At 44.9% G+C, this 19,759-nt stretch overlaps 1 protein-coding gene across 2 annotated transcripts in view; it reads right to left on the reverse strand.

The window, feature by feature from the left end:
* Positions 1 to 379: 379 nt before the first annotated feature.
* The window catches only part of LOC138296300 (uncharacterized), a 161,278-nt gene continuing 141,898 nt past the window's right edge, over positions 380 to 19,759 (reverse strand). Inside the window, exon 4 of one of the 2 annotated variants that reach the window (XM_069235319.1) lies at positions 380 to 1,190. In XM_069235319.1, the coding sequence (XP_069091420.1) occupies positions 736 to 1,190 (455 nt within the window). In that variant the 3' untranslated portion in view covers positions 380 to 735. Of the gene's footprint in view, positions 1,194 to 19,759 lie in introns of both variants that reach the window. The other variant, XM_069235313.1, reaches the window with a different exon arrangement.

Genomic DNA, 19,759 nt, shown 5'->3' on the forward strand with positions numbered 1-19,759 from the left:
GGAGACTCCACAGTATGATGTACCTTCTTTGTCTGATCAAAGGCAGGAAGCAGCATGGTATTGCATCACTTTAGCATCACTTCCTCCTTATTTCATTGTTTTTCCATCCCCTCTCCACTTTACTATCCTACAACTTCTCCACACTGCTATTCTAGATAACCACTGCACACGCCCTGTGCATACAGATTTGACTTTCACTGTACATATTGCTCAATACTGATTTTCCTAACTTTTCTTTGTCCATATTTCAACTTTTTTGCATCAGTAATACACCCTTACCAACCTCTTTGGAACAAAGCCCTTTATATATTAAATAAATATTTGCAATGTATACATGCTGGTTTCATTAAATTGTAATTTTATTAAACTTGTATTAAACTAGAGAAAGCATGTAAATCAAAAGGGAGAGCACATAACATTTTATTTCCAAATTATTTTCTTTTGAAAATATTAACAGAGGTCTGAAAAAAAACACAGAGGCTAGTGCTTATCTGGCTCCTTAAGACTGTACCCTCAGAGCGGCCGGCTCTCCCACACACATTTTTCAGATTTAAAAAAATAATAATAAATAAAAAAATAAGTAACTGCCTTAAGAGACATCTGCTCCAATACACAACTATAAAGTTCAAGGCATTGCAAGACCTCCACCTATTGAGTCAGGTTCATGGTTTGAAGGTTATCATACTCTTATGCATAACTAGCATACAAGAACTGAATATTCGGGTACTTTACACATTACATGTAGAAACGAGCTGAAGGGCGTCTCTCTCGGTCGCTCCTTCTTGGAACCACTAAGCTGTGGCTACTGGCACGGCGAGATTTACATCTTGGACTTTTACCCTGCCCTACTCCTTCCTCAACTGGTTTGCTGGACAAGGAAGTGGATGCAGGACTAATCCCTGACTCCTGTTGAGGGCTGCCTGGAGAGGTCTGAGAAAAAGTGGGGTCAGAGACTGAATCTGCCAAGCGTTGCTCCTCCTTTGATGCATCTTTTGCAAAAAACTTCATGATTAGATCACTTAAGTGATTCATCTGCAGAGAGGTCTGCTCCACCACAGTGACCATGCGCTCTACCACCTTCACCATACTGTCCATGCTGGCCACAAGGTTTTCCATCATCTCTGCATGTTCCTGCTGCAGAAGGAGTTGCTCATGTGACTGCTGCAGCTGCTGGGCAGGGCTTGGGTCAGCTGCTAAAAGAAAATGTAGTTATGAAAAGAGGAAGGGCAATCTGAAAAAAAGCTGTTACACAGCACCAATTCAACCCTGCACCCCACCTCCCCAAAAGTCCACTGCATGCATATTTGCATTTGTAGTCTAGTGATAGCAGTACAAGCCATTTGCAGCTCCACGGATTCAGTTCATAATTACTATATCCATCAAACTTTCTGATATCAGATAGAACAACAAAAAGAAATTCTATTTCTGCTACCATTCAAGATTACTCACAGCTACTTTGATCATACCAGCAGGCATCCTTTTGCGTCCTTGAACAAGACGTCGTTCGAGCACTTGAAACTTTCACCTAAACAACAATATATTGCATGGCTTTGGTATTATTCCTTGTCTCATGTTATCACCCACAAAAATCAAACATAATGAACCAATCATTTCACCCTATCAGACTCAGAAAAGGATTGAGAACAGAGTACAGCTAATCGTAAGAAGAGAAATAACCACTTGTAAATAAACTGAACCAAGGTATTTCCAAGATATTTCTGATAGCTGCTTGGGGAGGGGGATTTCTCACTCCTACTGCAAATTTCAACTAAATGGGACAGGGACTGGTGGAGAATACCATGCAAGGTCACCTTCTGTGCAAAGCAAAAGCCCAGTCTTTCTGCATTCCCAATTCAAAATGGTCCAGTGGCCCATGAGTTAACCAGTATGCTCCCATTCTGCAACCAGCCTGTATGGAAGGCATGCAGGGCCTCGGTCCAGAATTTGGGAATAATCTAAAACCACTATTCTCTCTGCTGTAGTACTCAACTCTTCCCTTTTCACAAGTTGCTATTCCAGAGTATTCGAGAAGGCAGCCCAAGCTGTTCCTTTTGTCAAAATTCATAACAGGTCTCACCAACTCTTAGAGGCTCTGAAGTTAAATTGGTCCTAGATGAATTGTCACCAGCATTTGCAAATGCGGGGAAGTCCTTCAATCCACCTGGGCCTAGGGAAGTTATAGAATTACAGATCTACTCTAATCCACACAAGCTTCCTAGAGAGCAATGAACTTGACGCAAAGCAACAATAACGATGAAATGCAAGAGTCCAACTACAAGCTAGACTTCTTGCAGCCTCACAAGTGAGTAATAAAATGGCACAATGAGGGGTTCCCTATACAACCAAGAATGGTTAAGAATTTGGATTTTTGACGTGGTCTACCCACAAAGGTCTCTGACCAGCACACCGGAATATTCTTTGTATTCTGTTTTGTTGGAGCTTGACGAGTTGCTCTTCTCTTCTGCCCTGAAGGCAATTGTGGTCTAAACACTGAAAAACTTGTCACAGAGTGGAGTTTTGACACAAAGCTCATAAATAGAACTCTGGTTAGCTAGGACTAACATACTACCTTGACAATTTAAACATATACACCGAATATGTCCAACAAAAGAAAAACAGAGGGTATCATAAGTGGGGTCCTACAGATTGTCTTAACATCTGATGGAGGAGAAATCTTCAGAATCAAAGAAACTCTGTACCTTCTACTGAGAGAGGGAAAGCCTAACCAGTAAGGACAGCCACTGCATGGAGTGACCAAAAATACTTTGCCAGCAGAGGCACCGTTGCAGTGAGGTCCACAGCAACAAATGAGCAGCTGAGTTTAGCTACATGGAATGTAGCTCTAGCTAACCAGTGAACCAAACAAATCTCTCCCAAGAGGTGCACAGGTGCAGCATGATAGACTAGGTGGGTGTTGGTTAGTAGAGATAAAAAGGGAAATAAGAGTTGCACCTTCCCTGCAGAACAGTAAGTCACAGTGAGAAAGCAGACAGTGATATGGAGTACCAAACAACAACTTTATCACCTCTGCAGGGATATAGACAAATGGACAGTATTTTACCATCATGAGTATGGTGAAAGTCAGGGGTATTTGGGAAAGTGAAGAATCTGGAGTGCATCATTAAACAGTGAATGAGTACTGAGGTGAAAATTTAACAGCAAAAGGAAAAGGAGGAAGTGCAGAGAGTAAAAAAAGATGGGATGAACAGGAGATAACCTGGTATAGGTACTGGAATAAGGAAAGGAGAAAAAATGCCAGGGAACCCAACTGGTGGTCGTTGTAAATGTATAAAGTGTGAGGTGGTCCTGGCAACGGGGGTCATGTATGATGTGGGCACATATGCAAAAACAATCAACTCTAGGATTAATAGTTCCAAAGTGGTTTTTGTATTTTGCTCATTGTTTTGTGCACTCAGTTGCTAACAGCACCCAAGATGATCGTAAAACTTGTCATTGGCAAATAGTTTACTGTGAACATGTATTTTTTGGCGTGCATAGTATCACTTTATAAAATCTATTTTTCTGATACTCATGGAATACCAAGAGAACAGTATGCCATTTAATTGCATCAGAATATTACTATTAGGGATCTGGCTTGTAGAGCAGAGGAAGGTCTTTCACTTGATACCTGTAAAGTAGTAAGCAAACCATAACATTCTTAGGAAAGCAAAGGACATTAAATTCAAACAAGTCCTACGTGCACAATGAGATTACCAACGCCACTCCCTTAGCATAATCTGTTGATCACCTCCATTATGCAGCTAGGCTTAGTATCTTCTCCATGACGTGAAGAGACTAATGAAAGCCATACCCATCTAGGAGGAGGGTGGTTATCAGAATGATATTTCCAAAGATTTGTCTTTGGCCTGAAATCCTTTGAAGAACGATCAAATCCCTCAAAACAGGCTCGTTATATCAGCAGTGGTAGGATTAATCTGCTCAGAACGGCCATGGTAAGAAATGTGCATGCATAAAGCGCACCACTGTAGTCACAAGTGCCAGTGCTTAGTCATCCACTTCTCCCAAAGGGGGCTTTGGTGGCTACAGTCCAAAATAATATATATATATATATATATACACACACACACACACATATATACACGCATACACACGTCAAAAACCTACTGGCAGTCACCGGTAGGTATAGTTAGGACCATGCTTCCATAGAAAAAGCATTTGTCTCGCCTATATCTTTGGCACCGTTTGACGAATCTTCACAATTTATTATTCGTATTTTTTTTTTTTAAGTATGCCTGTGATTCTTGTGGCGCATGGAAAGTTTCAGGGAGATCCGCCAAGCGGGGGCTGAAAAACAAAAAAAAAAAGAAGTGCGGGTTGTGTCAAAAACGTGCGTTTTCCATGCTAATTCCCATAGCAGTTTTGAACACGACTACAGCCTGAACTGCTGCACGGAATTACATTTGGCGGAATGGTAGGTTTTGGTAGGCAGATTACGCTTTTGGATATTTGGTGTAAATTTGTTCAGTAGATTACGAGAAATTAAAGAAAATCTAAATATGTATATCTCAGGTTGAGATTAATTTGCAAATATTCGTGAATATGCACAGGAATAGAAGCACTGTAATTGGCTGGTCACAACCTAAACAGAAAGCTGGGGCCGCCATTTTAATGTCCCAGGACACAGTCCCCAGGCCTGAAAAACAAAATGAAAAGTAGCATAAGGTGTCTGGGTGGAGGTACCCTGGCTCCAGGGGTGTGAGTTAGGGGCGTTTGAGGGTCAAATTATGGCTTTGAAATGATTTTTCTTCACTATGCGCAAGATTCGGGAATATTTTGCGTGAATAAGCAACAAAAAAAAAAAAGTGTTTTTTTTTTCCAAAAACATTCATACATGCACTCAAATCATGAGTCCACTTACACACTCAGACACTCGTGCACCCTCTCAGACTCACACACCCACTTTCAGACCCACTCGGACACACACACACGCCCACCCCATTCTGCACCCACAAATTCACTGATAGACAGGCCCCGGGCTCAACCCCCGCTGCACATGGCCAAAGACCAAGTGTGGCATGGGGTCAGGTGGGTATAAGGGCTTGGCTGCAGGGTCTAGTGGTGGATGGATCAACGTATAGTAATTAAAATTACTTTACATTTAAAAAAAACATAGAAGTTCACTGGGTAAACAAAACCCAAAGGTTATAGGGAAGTTGTAGCTAGGTTGTTCGAATCAATACCAGTCTTATTGATCAAATCAAGCACCAGGAAGCTCAGCTGGCATATTAGAAGTAGAGAGTAGTTGGGTGGAGGAAGGTGGACAGACAAGGATTTGCCCATACACAAAAACTGTTTGGAACTACTAGCAGAATCTTTTGTGGTCAGAAGCTGGACAAAGGAAAAAGCATACTGCTGTGTTTTGCTGAAGATGGATAATGTCTCAGCAGTACCTTACAAAATCCATCTTGGAGGAGAGAGATCAAAGGCACTGCAGGAACTGTCCAAGAAATTCTGTCCCTTCTGCCTACAGAATCAGGTCACTATGACGTCTTTCGTGTTGCCACAACATATATGTGGGTTGGCAGTTCAGGCAATTTCAGAATTCCAGCATTTGTAAAACATGGAAATCTTCCAGTTCCTTACAAGACATTGGGGTCAATTCACAGGTGACCCGTTTACACAAAATTTGGATCATCTTCCCAGATTACTTTAGATGGAAACTGCATCCAGAAGTGATGTCCACCAACGGGTTCCTGCAGAAACAAAACCCCAGGAAACTCTGGGAAATTAAATCCTACATCTTTCAAATGAGTTTGGTCGGAAGACCCAATAAAGAGGTACAAATCTGCTTGGAGTCGAAACAATGGTTGGTGTCCAGAAAGTGATTTGGGTTGAGCTTCGAGGTCAGTAAACACTTTCAGATCCACAATCTCTGTAGGTCATACAGGGAGTGCAGAATTATTAGGCAAGTTGTATTTTTGAGGATTAATTTTATTATTGAACAACAACCATGTTCTCAATGAACCCAAAAAACTCATTAATATCAAAGCTGAATATTTTTGGACGTAGTTTTTAGTTTGTTTTTAGTTTTAGCTATGTTAGGGGGATATCTGTGTGTGCAGGTGACTATTACTGTGCATAATTATTAGGCAACTTAACCCAAAAAAAATATATACCCATTTCAATTATTTATTATTACCAGTGAAACCAATATAACATCTCAACATTCACAAATATACATTTCTGACATTCAAAAACAAAACAAAAACAAATCAGTGACCAATATAGCCACCTTTCTTTGCAAGGACACTCAAAAGCCTGCCATCCATGGATTCTGTCAGTGTTTTGATCTGTTCACCATCAACATTGCGTGCAGCAGCAACCACAGCCTCCCAGACACTGTTCAGAGAGGTGTACTGTTTTCCCTCCTTGTAAATCTCACATTTGATGATGGACCACAGGTTCTCAATGGGGTTCAGATCAGGTGAACAAGGAGGCCATGTCATTAGATTTCCTTCTTTTATACCCTTTCTTGCCAGCCACGCTGTGGAGTACTTGGACGCGTGTGATGGAGCATTGTCTTGCATGAAAATCATGTTTTTCTTGAAGGATGCAGACTTCTTCCTGTACCACTGCTTGAAGAAGGTGTCTTCCAGGAACTGGCAGTAGGACTGGGAGTTGAGCTTGACTCCATCCTCAACCCGAAAAGGCCCCACAAGCTCATCTTTGATGATACCAGCCCAAACCAGTACTCCACCTCCACCTTGCTGGCGTCTGAGTCGGACTGGAGCTCTCTGCCCTTTACCAATCCAGCCACGGGCCCATCCATCTGGCCCATCAAGACTCACTCTCATTTCATCAGTCCATAAAACCTTAGAAAAATCCGTCTTGAGATATTTATTGGCCCAGTCTTGACGTTTCAGCTTGTGTGTCTTGTTCAGTGGTGGTCGTCTTTCAGCCTTTCTTACCTTGGCCATGTCTCTGAGTATTGCACACCTTGTGCTTTTGGGCACTCCAGTGATGTTGCAGCTCTGAAATATGGCCAAACTGGTGGCAAGTGGCATCGTGGCAGCTGCACGCTTGACTTTTCTCAGTTCATGGGCAGTTATTTTGCGCCTTGGTTTTTCCACACGCTTCTTGCGACCCTGTTGACTATTTTGAATGAAACGCTTGATTGTTCGATGATCACGCTTCAGAAGCTTTGCAATTTTAAGAGTGCTGCATCCCTCTGCAAGATATCTCACTATTTTTGACTTTTCTGAGCCTGTCAAGTCCTTCTTTTGACCCATTTTGCCAAAGGAAAGGAAGTTGCCTAATAATTATGCACACCTGATATAGGGTGTTGATGTCATTAGACCACACCCCTTCTCATTACAGAGATGCACATCACCTAATATGCTTAATTGGTAGTAGGCTTTCGAGCCTATACAGCTTGGAGTAAATCAACATGCATAAAGAGGATGATGTGGTCAAAATACTCATTTGCCTAATAATTCTGCACTCCCTGTATGTTCATGGATGGGGTTGCAGCAGGTGAGCGTTCCTAAGGTTAGGAGAATGAGAGGATGAAAGTTTAGGTTTCCCCAGAACCAAGATATTTGATTGCATGGAACAGTTGAACCCGTTTCTCTCCTGGCAGAAGAACAGGTTTTAATAAGAAAAGAGTTGTCAAGTTAATTAGCTATGTGCCTGTATCTGCTGTCTTAGAGACAAGTTTCTGATGTCAGGGCTTTAAACTTTTCTGTCTGAATGTTTACTGCACATGGAGTGACTATTGCAGTTTCTAGGCATATCAAAATGCATACCAAGGTGATTCCCCTCCTGAGTTTAAAGACAGTCCAAAAAGTGTGTGTGGTATAATCTATTAATGCATACGAGGCCATGACAGGTCCAATAACTAACATAATTATGAACATACTTGGCCTTCTGTGCACATGCTTTAACTTGATGCCACACCAAGAAAGTCAGGATACCATATGTGCCCACAGATGGGTCATTGGGGTAGGGATCCACATTGGTATATCATGCAGGGGACATTCTCGTTACAAAATTCCCTTTCACCACAAATCTCAGCAACTGTCTATGATACTTCCTCAGTGTAGACTGGAACCATACATCTCAAAACACACCATAGTCGTACCCAAACCCAGGACAATGTAGAAACCCCAGACCACAAAACTAATTGTAATCTCCAAGAGGTGGAAATAGAAGCTTAGGGTCTCAAGGGTTGGCCAGCATCTAATGTAATCCTATTTCACAACAAGGCCACCAGAGTTAGGTTTCACAATTTATTATTTTTTCACCTTTACCAGTCTGTTTCTAAAACACAGAAAATGTTTGAGGGGATGTCCTACACACCTACCAGGTGCATTGCTTCAGCACACGGCATCCCCGGGCTCTCCAAAGACTTTGGTTTGATGGCGAGCCAGCCTACACCTCGGAATCAGGGAGACTTTTGTGACCTGGGATCTATAAAATAAGTTAAAAATCAGTGTAACCCAATGCAGCTTTTACTTCGAAGGGTAATACTTGGTATTCTTGTAGGAAATACCCTCTTTCTTGGCATGGTTACCCCCTTTTTCTGCCTGATGTCAGTGTGTTTGACTGTGTTCACTGGGATCCTGCTAACCATTTCATCCACAATTGGCACACTGGTTCCCCATTGTAAGTCCCTAGTATATGGTACCTAGGTACCCAGGGCATTGGGGTTCCAGGGGATCCTTATGGGCTGCAGCATATATTTTACGATCCACAGAAAGCCCACACAAGGGTTTTGCAGGACTGCCACTGCAGTCTGCGTGAAAAGGTGCATGCACCCTTTCACTGCCATTTCCACTGCACCAGGTCAATTATGAGTCACCCCCATGGCACGCCTTCTAGCCCAGAGGGAAGGGTGCAAAGTACTTGTGTGACAGGGCACCCCTGCAATAGCCGAGGTACCCCCACGAACTCCAGGCCCGTTTTCCCAGACTTTGTAAGTGCGGGGACGCCATTGTATGCGTGTACTGGACATAGGTCAATACCTATACAGATACATAATTGTTGGACTTTTTTTTTTGCTTATGCAGGGTCATTCCCAATCTTTTTGCCTCCTGCTTTCTCTGACCTGTTGCTGTTGGCTTTTGAACTCTGAGTACTTTACCACTGCTAACCAGTGCTAAAGTGCATATGCTCTCTGTGTAAATTGTATTTAATTTGTTTATCCATGACTGGCGTATTTGATTTACTAGTAAGTCCCTAGTAAAGTGCACTATAGGTTCCAGGGCCTGTAAATCAAATGCTACTAGTGGGCCTGCACACTGGTTGTGCCACCCACATAAATAGCTCCTCAATCATGTCGCAGACCTGCCACTGCAGTGTCTGTGTGTGCGGTTTTAACTGTAAATTCGACTTGGCAAGTGTACCCACTTGCCAGGCCTACGCCTTCCCTTTTCTTACGTGTCAGACACCCCTAAGGTAGGCCCTAAGTAGCCCCATTGGCAGGGTGCAGTGTATGGTTAAGGTAGGACATACAGTAATGTGTTTTATATGTCCTGACAGTGAAATAATGCTAAATTCGTTTTTCATTGTTGCAAGTCCTGTCCCTCTCATAGTTTAACATGGGGGCTACCTTTAAATCTGATTAAAGTGTAGATTCCCTTTGGGAGCGGATGGACATGTGGAGTTTGGGGTCACTGAGCTCACAATTTAAAAATATATATTTTAGTAAAGTTGATTTTAAGATTGTGTGTTTGAAAATGCCACTTTTAGAAAGTGAGCATTTTCTTGCTTATACCATTTCTGTGTCTCTGCCTGTTTGTGGATTCCCTGTCTAGGTCAGTTTGACAGTTGGGCTGGTTGCACCTCACACTAGACATTGACACAAAGGAAGCTGGGGTGTAGCCTGCATATCCTGATGAGTCATCTGTGCAAGGAGGGAGGGGAGGATTGGTCACTCACACCTGAAAGGGCTGTGCCTGACCTCACACAATGCAGTCTCCAACCCCCTGGTGAGTGTCGGGGGCCTGGCCTGGGCAAGACAGGATTTCACATTCAAAAGAGATTTCCTTTGGAGTAGGCCTATTTCAAAAGAGAAATTGGGCATAAGAAGGGCACCCAAAACCACAGACTTTAGAAACCCTTCTGGAAACAAGAGGGACCTCTGCCTGGAGAAGAGCTGAGGAAGAGCTGCCCTGCCTGTGACTGTGCTTTGTGGAGATATCCTGCAGTTGCTGCTTCTGCCAGAGTAAGAGGGCAAAGACTGGACTTTGTGTGCTTTCCATCTTGAAAAGAAATCTCCAAGGGCTTGATTTAGAGCTTGCCTCCTGTTGTTTGAAGTCTTAGGGACAGCAAAGACTTCTCTCTGCCAGCACCTGGAGTCTCTGGAGAGACTCCTACTCTGCCCTGCGGTGCCCTTCCAGTTCCTGGGGCTCTGAAAGGAGAGGCTGGCAGCCTAAAGACAAGGAAAACCATGCACAGAGTGGCGCGCGGGGAAAAGATTGACGCAACTCCAATCTGCGGCTGAAGAAACGACACGCCGCCGGCTCTGCAGCTGAAAAATCAACGCTCGCCGGAAACGTGACAGAAGAACTGACGCACGGAGCAGGAGAAACGACGCGCAGCATTGCTGATGGAGGCTGGGAGATCACAAACCGCGCTGCGCAGTTTTCGGATCATCGTGCGGCTGGATTTCTGACTCAAGTACCGCTGGGCATGTAAAAACACAAGCCCTGCCTGGACCCGAGAGTGCTGACCGGATCGACGCATCGCTCTCCTCTGGAGAGAAGAAACAACGTGCCTCGACCCGGCGAAAGGAGAAACAATGCAAGGTCCCGCTCGTGAGTGGAATCAACGCAGCGCAAGCCCGTTTTGACGCGCACTCGCCCGTGCGGGGTTATTTTTGACGCACCCAAGGTACTTTTTCACGCTGACAGCGTTAGTGGGTGTTTGAAACTACTTAAAGACTTTTTGATTTTTAATCGATAATTTGACCTGTGTATTGTGGATTTTTGTCGTTTTGGTCTTGTTTTGTTTAGATAAATATTTCCTATTTTTCTAAACTGGTGTTGTGTCATTTTGTAGTGTTTTCATTAAGTTACTCTGTGTGCTGGTACAAATACTTTACACCTAGCACTCTGAAGTTAAGCCTACTGCTCAGCCAAGCTACCAAGGGGGTAAGCAGGGGTTAGCTGAGGGTGATTCTCTTTTACCCTGACTAGAGTGAGGGTCCTTGCTTGAACAGGGGGTAACCTGACTGTCAAAGACCCCATTTCTAGAAATAATGGTAACTCCGAACATAGGCATGTTTGGTATCAGACATGTTGTGATCATATCCCAAGGCTTTTGCAAACATTGGTTGTATGATTCCATGCACTCTATTTCAGCCTTCTGAGGGTTTCTGGGCAGCCCAAGCTGCTGCCACCTCCCAGCCAGGTTCCTGCCCTCCTGTTGCTTAAGCAGCTCAAGCACAGGAAGGTAGACAACGGATTTCCTTTGGGAGAGGGGTGTTACACCATCTCCCTTTGGAAACAGGTTTTACAGGCTTGGGAGGGGTAGCCTCCCCGGGCCACTGGAAATGCTCAGAAGGGCACATTTACTGCCCTCCTTGTATAAACCAGTCTACACCGGTTCAGGGACCCCCCCAAGTCCCTGCTCCGGCACGAAACTGGACAAAGGAAAGGGGAGTGCCCACTCCCCTATCCATCACCACTCCAGGGGCAGTGCTGAGAGCTCCTCCACAGGGTCCCTGGGTTTTGCAATCTTGGGTTCAAGGATGGCAGGGAACTCTGGGTGTATCTGAGTGGCCAGTGCCAGCAGGTGACGTCAGAGCACCCTCCTGATAGTTGGTCACCCAGCAAGGTGACCAAATCCCCCTTTCAGGGCTATTTAGGGTCTCTCTTGGGTGGTTCCTCAGATTCGGATTGCAAGACTTCAGCAGGAATCCTCTGCAACCTCCACTTCGACTTCTGACTGAAGAAACTGCATCTGGACTCTTCAGGACCCTAAAAGCTGCAACAAAGAAGCAAGAAGCCTCCTGCAACATTGTATCCACTGCTCCTTCCAGCAACTGCAACATTTCCCCAGTTGTGCATCCTCTGAGGACAGCCCGTCCTCAGCCTGCATCGGAAGGAAGAAGGAATCTCCCCTGAAGTGAAGGAGCCACTCCCCTGTTTCTGCAGGCACCAACTGCATAGACAACCGGCTGCGTGGATCCTGCATCACGGATGGTGGACTAAAGTGGTCCTGACGGTCCTCTCTTCCAGCAGTCCAATTTGGGTGGAGGTAAGCCTTTGCCTGCACACGCAGGACAGTACCCCCGTGCACCGCGTCCTTTGCAGCTGCCAAGGCTTGTTGGCATCCGTTCCACAAAATCTTCAGGCCTCTTGAGGCTCCAGCCAGCACTCCATCCTGCGACTCATTGCTCCCCGAGTGGTTCACCAGCAGCGTGGGAGCCTTTTTCGTAGTGCTGCGTATGCCTCTTCTGCGACCTTCCTGCCCCCGTCCTGTGGGACTCCGGTGTCTGCTGCCTGGGCTTCTGTGGGATCTCTGTGCTGCTGAGGGCCCTCTCTGGCTCCCCCTCTGGGTAAAGTCCACTTGGTCCTTCCTGGTACCCAGCAGCTCCACTTTCCGCTAACCGTGAGTTTTTGTGTGTGCCAAGACTTGTTAGCATAACCCGAAGATGCAAACCATACTGCAATCCTCCTTCCGGAGAGGGACATCACCTGCATCCTCCAGGAACCCAAATTCGTCTTCTCGGGTGCAGTGCTGACTCTTCTTCACCGGTGGCTCTCCTCTTGCTCCTTCAGCCTGGGGGTTAAGGGCTCCTGCCCTTCCTGGACTCTGCTGTGCGCCTTGGACTTGGTCCCCTTCTTCCACAGGTCCTCATGTTCAGGAATCCATTGCTGGTGTCTTGCAGTCTCTTCTGGGCTTTGCATTATTATTATTCTCTTCTGTGTGTGTGATATGGGGAATTTACAGTGATTTACTCCTGCTTTCCTGGTCACTGGGGAGGGGTGTGGTACTTACCTTAGGGCCTTCCTAGCACTCCCAGTTCCTCTCTACACACTACACTTACCTGGGTGGGGGACTGACTTTTGCATTCCACTTTCTTAATATATGGTTTGTGCTCCCCCAAGGGCTATTTCTATCTATTGTGATTTTCTCTAATTGCACTGTTTTCTAACTGTTTTATGCCTATTCCTGCATTCTGGTGTATATAAATTGTTTATTACCTACCTCCTAAGGAGTATAGTCTCTGTAGTATTGTTGGTATTGTGTCACCAAAATAAAGTACCTTTATTTTTATAACACTGAGGGCCTGATTACAACTTTGGAGGAGGTGTTAATCCGTCCCAAAAGTGACGGTAAAGTGACGGATATACCACCAGCCGTATTACGAGTCCATTATATCCTATGGAACTCGTAATACGGCTGGTGGTATATCCGTCATTTACTGTCACTTTTGGGATGGATTAACACCTCCTCCAAAGTTGTAATCAGGCCCTGAGTGTTTTCTTTCATGTGTTTACGTACTGTGTGAGTACAGTGGTATTGCGTGAGCTTTGCATGTCTCCTAGATAAGCCTTGGCTGCTCACCCACAGCTACATCTAGAAAGCCTGGCTTCTAGACACTGACTACACTAAGAGGGAATACCTGGACCTGGTGTAAGGTGCAAGTTCCATAGGTAACCACCACACACCAGGCAAACCTACAATTATAAACTGGGCATGGGATATAAGGGATTGAACACCCTCAACCCCACTAGAGTTTCAACATGTTTCTACCAAGAGGCTCCCAAGAGTGTCGCCCACGGTGCTGCTACGGCCTATTGTTGCTCACATACTCTACTTCAGGGTCCACGATGTTGTACTGCAGAAGGCCAGGGAGAACGCACAGATAATAGTGGGCATCAGAAAAGATTCCCAGCTGGCTGAATGTCATCCATGACCAACGCACATTGTATTTTGACAACCCCCAGGCTGTCTGGGACTAATTGGAGTAGCATTATCCCACACCACATCGCCCTCCCCCATCGGAGCCATCATCTCAGGAGGACAGGAGGCTGTCCAGGTAGCGCGGACGTGATGTTCCCCATACAGAAACATTGACAGCAGTCCGCTCTACACAGCAGGCCCAGGAGTTTAGGAGGATTGTACTTCAGACTGTCCACCATTAGATCACAACAACTGGAGCCTCGCTCAAATTCTTCGACCAGTGCTGATACTGACTCAGACTCCAATGTTAGCATGACTTTTTCCTTCAGTAACACCGTAAATGGAGGACAATGTAAAATGACTGCTTTTACCTTACTTATAGTCTTGCTGTACCACCAGGTCTGATGAGTCTCTTCTGATTCTGGCCCTCTAGCAGACTTACTTTCCTTTATTGATGTATATTGGTTCCATCCCTTTTATCTCTTCATTGATGTTTCCGGAGGCACCCTTGTACCTTGTCCCTACCTTTGCAGTTCCTGAAAGTTTGTCTCCCTTTCATGCCTTGCTGGCCTGCCCACAAAGCAATTGCAAATATTTTACCCTGTTCTGTTTTTGTTATTGTTATGGTGGAACAATAGATTTTTGCTGGGCCTAATATTGGAGAATTGCTTTTGTTTGTCCCTCCATCATCTGTGCCTCTTGGTCTCACATTGCATAATGTGTGTGTGTGGTAGGGGAAGTTTGGATGCCATACTTCTTCGATATTTGAATGTCAACTGCTGTGCAACACTATAAAATGTTGACTAGGAATGTCAGGGGATGGGGTCTGTACATAAACACCACATAAACATATTTCTACCTCAGAGGCACTTAAAAACTCAAGACAAAATGCAGAAGCCAATTATTTGCCACAATATACTCAGTGTATATCCGAGGTGCGGCGATATGGTTTAGAGCTGGGATGCCACTTGCAGCCACTGACACCAGGGTAGATACACATGGCAGATATGTCCTTGTTCGCGGGGTGTTAGACGGTGAAACTTTAGTGCTGTGAAGTGTTTATACCACTAATATGGATCAAGGTGTATTCCTACCGCACTCGTCCACCGTATTGGCCGAGCCCACAATGTATGAATGAGGGAATACTCCTTTTACTTCATCCTCCCAGAAACTGCTTGCCCACCTGGATCATATTGTATGCCCTACAGCACTGCAAATGTTAACAGCGAATGCCACCTATTTAGGTAAAAGAGTTGGATCACAATCCCCTTGAGTTTGAACGAACCTGGAGTCAGGTCCGCACCCCCATTCCAACGTTGCACTTGCAGCCGCTACTTCTAGAGGGAACTGTGGTTAAGTACACCCTGGCTATCACCACAGATTCCTTTTTCAAGGACAATATTGGAACCACATCTTCTCCCTTAACAGAATGGGAAGCATTTAAAGTAGTGCTGGGGGTGGGGTTATTGCCACCATCATTGGAGCACAGTCTGCACCATACTAAAACCCAACTGGGGAGGCTCGAAACAGCTGCAACACAGGATGACACACACACTGATGCACTGCAAGACACTAGAATTAAACATGCAGAGCTTTTACAGCAATTACGGGGTATAGATTACAATGCTTACACTCAAACTACACAAGGGTGATAAAGCGGGCGCACTACTGGCCCGTATGATAAGGCCGTTCACTTCAACACCGGTCCGGTCCTCTCCATTACACCTTATGCTGTCCATTGCACAACTCAGTTGCCCATTAATGGAGCCTTTTGCAAGTACTATGCAGAGCTTTATCACGCTGAACTCCTCCCCCCCACCGTGATGGTTTACCCATCTAATTTTATGCCACCTTTGCTTCCTGAGTGGCTCCTCAGCTGGAACACCTATATAATGCATCCCTTGAGGTGGGCGCACTCCCATCTACCACTTCAGGTCTGGTAACATCCCTCCTTAAGCCTGGCCACAATGCAGATTTGTCCTCCTATAGACCCCCATCTCTTCTTACTACAGAGTATAAAATGTTGACAAAAGTATTAGCGGGGTGACTGCTCCTTTTACTCCCCAAGTTAATAAAAAGATCAACACAGTTTCGAGCCACGGCGGAGCACGTCCTTGAATATACAACAGCTATCAGGTTATGAAAATGGCTAAAGAGCACTATGCTTCGGCAGGCTGTCTCTCCGTGGATCTCCAACAAGCCTTTAATATCCTCAAATGGGAGTATGTGTTTTACACTTTGGCTAAATTCAATCTTCCTACAGCCTTTATTCACTGGGTCAGACTTTAATACGCTAAACCCAACTGAGAGAGCAAGAACGGGGAGGCACATATCATTGCAATACAAGGTATCTTGCTGGACCAGACATGGTTGCCAGCTGTCCCCTCTCATTAGTTTTGGCAATGGAGCTCCTGGCACAACACCTCAGACAGACAGCTGGTGACTGAGGCGTTCCCCAGGCACCTCAGCTTCATGCAATCTCCATTTATGCAGACGACGTGACTGTATATGTCTGAGACTTGGGAGCAGGCCTAACACCAATATCTCATGTACTGCACATTTGGTGAGCTGTCTGGTCTCGAAGTAAATCATGCTAAATCCCATGCATTTTAATTTCATGACACAATGCCCTGGGATACCCTGTTTCTGTGCAACAGGTTATACAAATAGCGCATCAGACGTCTAGATATTTGGGTATCCAAATATACAGAACCGACGCAGCTCTAATAGATGGGAACCTACAGAATGCCATCTTTTCCCTAAAGTCTCAAACAGAACTCTGGATTATGCTGCCGCTATCGGTGACAGACAGGTTTGCATTATCCAAAATGGTGATGCTGCCCCGGCTGCTGTATTTTGAAAATTTGCCAGTGGTTGTCCCGACGGCCATCTTTAGAATTCTTTGCTGACTGACCTGATTTGGGGCACGGGGAGGCGTCAGATTGCTCTAATTAAAATGCAGTTATCGCCCAGAGAAGGTGGGATGGGTGCTCCGGACTTTAAAGCCTATTGCTTGGACAGTCAACTACAACGGCAGTCTTACTGGTTAGCAGGTTTCCACCTGAATGAATTGGCTATAAGCCGCGCATGATGCAAATGGGCATACTACACAGACTGTTAGTGCCAGGAGTGGCACGGCCCCTTCACCTTACATTATTGCTCAGCAACACCATAACACATTGGAAGAGTGCTCTTCGATATGCGTAGATACACCCCCACACTACGTCCCAAACATACCACTTCAAGGTTTGCCCACCTGTCGGTACTCTCTCCTCGATCGGACTTGCTCTCTGGGAGGGTGGAGGAGTTTCTACGGTTGGAGACCTTTTTCCACAGGGAATGTTCATAACGCACTCCGAATTCACTTAGGTCTATGGCCTCCGGAATACGCTTTTTCTGACACGTCACTCTATTACGCTATGTCCTTACACACTAGGCGCCAACAGAGATTGAACTGGATACACATACTTTGATCCAAGAGATAAATGAAATGGAAACAGATAGTGTCAAATGGCTTTACAGAGGTTTGAGACCCCATGTACACATCTCCTTTGGCCCTTTACCACCTGAATGGGAAACAGATCTAAATCGTGCTTTGCATGATAAAGAATTGCTCTTTCTCCTTGAATATCTACGTGTAATTTTCTGCAACTCCAGCTTTAAATGTATTCAATTCTCTCTCTTACACAGAGCATATGACACCGCTAAAACTAAATAAAATCTTCCCAACAGCATCACCCAGATGTAGAGCAGACACAGCAGACTTTCTGCATATATTGAGGACCTGCCTTGCGCTGACATCTTACTGGGGAATTTAGGAGATATCCTTTCGGGGTGTATGGGGCTTGGAATATGGTGGAACATTGCCTCCTGGGCCTTTATACTTGCTCTAAAGATTTTAAAACAGCAGCATAGTTTGTGGACCTCATGCACATAAAGGCCAAACGACAGATCACACCACTATGGAAGTCCCCTTAAGCTCCACTTGTTTACTGCAGGTGGGGTGAGGTTCTGTGCTGGGGTGCTGGGGCACACCTGAAAGTAACTCTTTACATAGAGAGGAATATCGCGGCCTACATAAACGACCGATACCATGGTGTGGGATGACCTTCTGGAACAGTTTAGGTCCCAGGAAGAATGAGAAGTGGTAAACACCACATACTACCTGGTGAGTCACCCACATAACCCCTGAAGTCAGTCTTACTTTGAAAATCAGTATACACATTGCTTCTACACACCAGGATTCTATAGGCGTGGAAAGATACTATTCACTACTGATTATCAAGGGAGGGGCTTCTCAATGGCACGATGGGAGAGAGGGTGAGGCGTGGGAGTTTATGATAATGTTCTTTGTTTTTCAATTTCTCTTCCATGTTTTCTGATGACTACACAAATGGCCACGATACCACCTAGATTATGTGATATCAATCAATCAGGGGATTTGTATAGCGCGGCTACTCACCCGTGAGGGTCTCCAGGCGCTGGGGGAAGATGTGGAGGGAGGGTCAGTCGAAGAGCCAGGTCTTGAGGTCCTTCCTGAACTGAGACAGCGTGGAGGATTGTCTGAGGTGGATGGGGCGGATATTCCAGGTCTGTGCGGCGATGTGGGAGAAGGATCTTCCTCTGGCTGTGGTTTTCCAGATGTGGGGGACCTTGGCGAGGGCCTGGTGGGCGGAGCGGAGTTGTCGGGCAGGAGTGTAGATGGTTGAAGTATCGGTGCTTCAGGTTGTACCTCATTGCCAAAATTACTACTGTGCGTAATGCCCTGTATGGTCATGTTTGCAGATGGAAGAATGCTCTCCTTTGTATTAACAAAGAAAATCCAATAAAATATGTTTTTTTGTTGTTGTTTTTTTGAAGTCACTCATTCAGATTGAAACCTTTTTCTTTACCCTGCGGTGTTCCGCAGGTGGAAATTCAGCTAAACCCTTTTTTCATCTTTGTGCATCTCCCCTTGCTAATAATCTCCCACAGCAGAAGCTAACTTTCAAAACTCTATGAGAGGTGGGATTCAGGATGAATCCAACTGATTAAAGTTAAATGGCAAAAATACAAAAGGTCCTACTTTTTGGGAGTACCATGTCCACAATCTGTGTAAAACATGGGAGTTTTATTCAACAACTCTTTATCCTTTACCTTCTGTATTAACGAAGCCTCGACAACCCGTTTTTGCAATTTTACGCATATTGAGGAAGCTTTTCTCTTTCATTCTCGTTTCCTCCAGAAAGACAGTCAAAGCATTAACTGCCTCTCACCTGGATTATTTTAACACTCTTAATTTGGTTATAAATTTGGCGTTGTACTCAAGACTACAGGTGGCTCAGAATGCTGCAGCTCGCCTTATTTTTAAGATACCCAAGTATCAATCTATGTCTAAAGAGCAGCATAAACTGATCTGGCTACAGGTCTAATAATGAGCAAAATGTAAAATGCTGTCCTTGGTGCACAAATCTCTCTTTAACACGTCTATGTTACACTGCTGCAATGTTTTGCTGGTATTTTCCAGAAAGTCATCTCTGATCTTTTAACAAGAGAGATGTGGCCCTATAAGACACCGCTAGACTCTACAATTCTCTGCCACTGGAGATTAAGTTCCTAGGGAGTCACACTGTTTTTCAGAAACCTAAACGTGGCTACATTCTTGTCTGATTGTAGATGTCTTATCGCCAATACACATTTGGGTATAGGTGCACTATTATTTCCCTTACGTTTTTAGTTCTGTTTAGGAAAAACTAACATTCCTTTAATGTCCGGAGAGTGAAGTGGCCCTCCACAAGGGAAGAATTTTGGAATAAAGCTGGTAAGCACCACCGAAAAAATGGTTTGATACAGGCATCGTCTGGAGACAGCAACAACTATGTAATGCATCTTAATAGAGGAGGAT

Source organism: Pleurodeles waltl, chromosome 1_2 (genome assembly GCF_031143425.1).
Source record: "Pleurodeles waltl isolate 20211129_DDA chromosome 1_2, aPleWal1.hap1.20221129, whole genome shotgun sequence".
NCBI lineage: Eukaryota > Metazoa > Chordata > Amphibia > Caudata > Salamandridae > Pleurodeles > Pleurodeles waltl.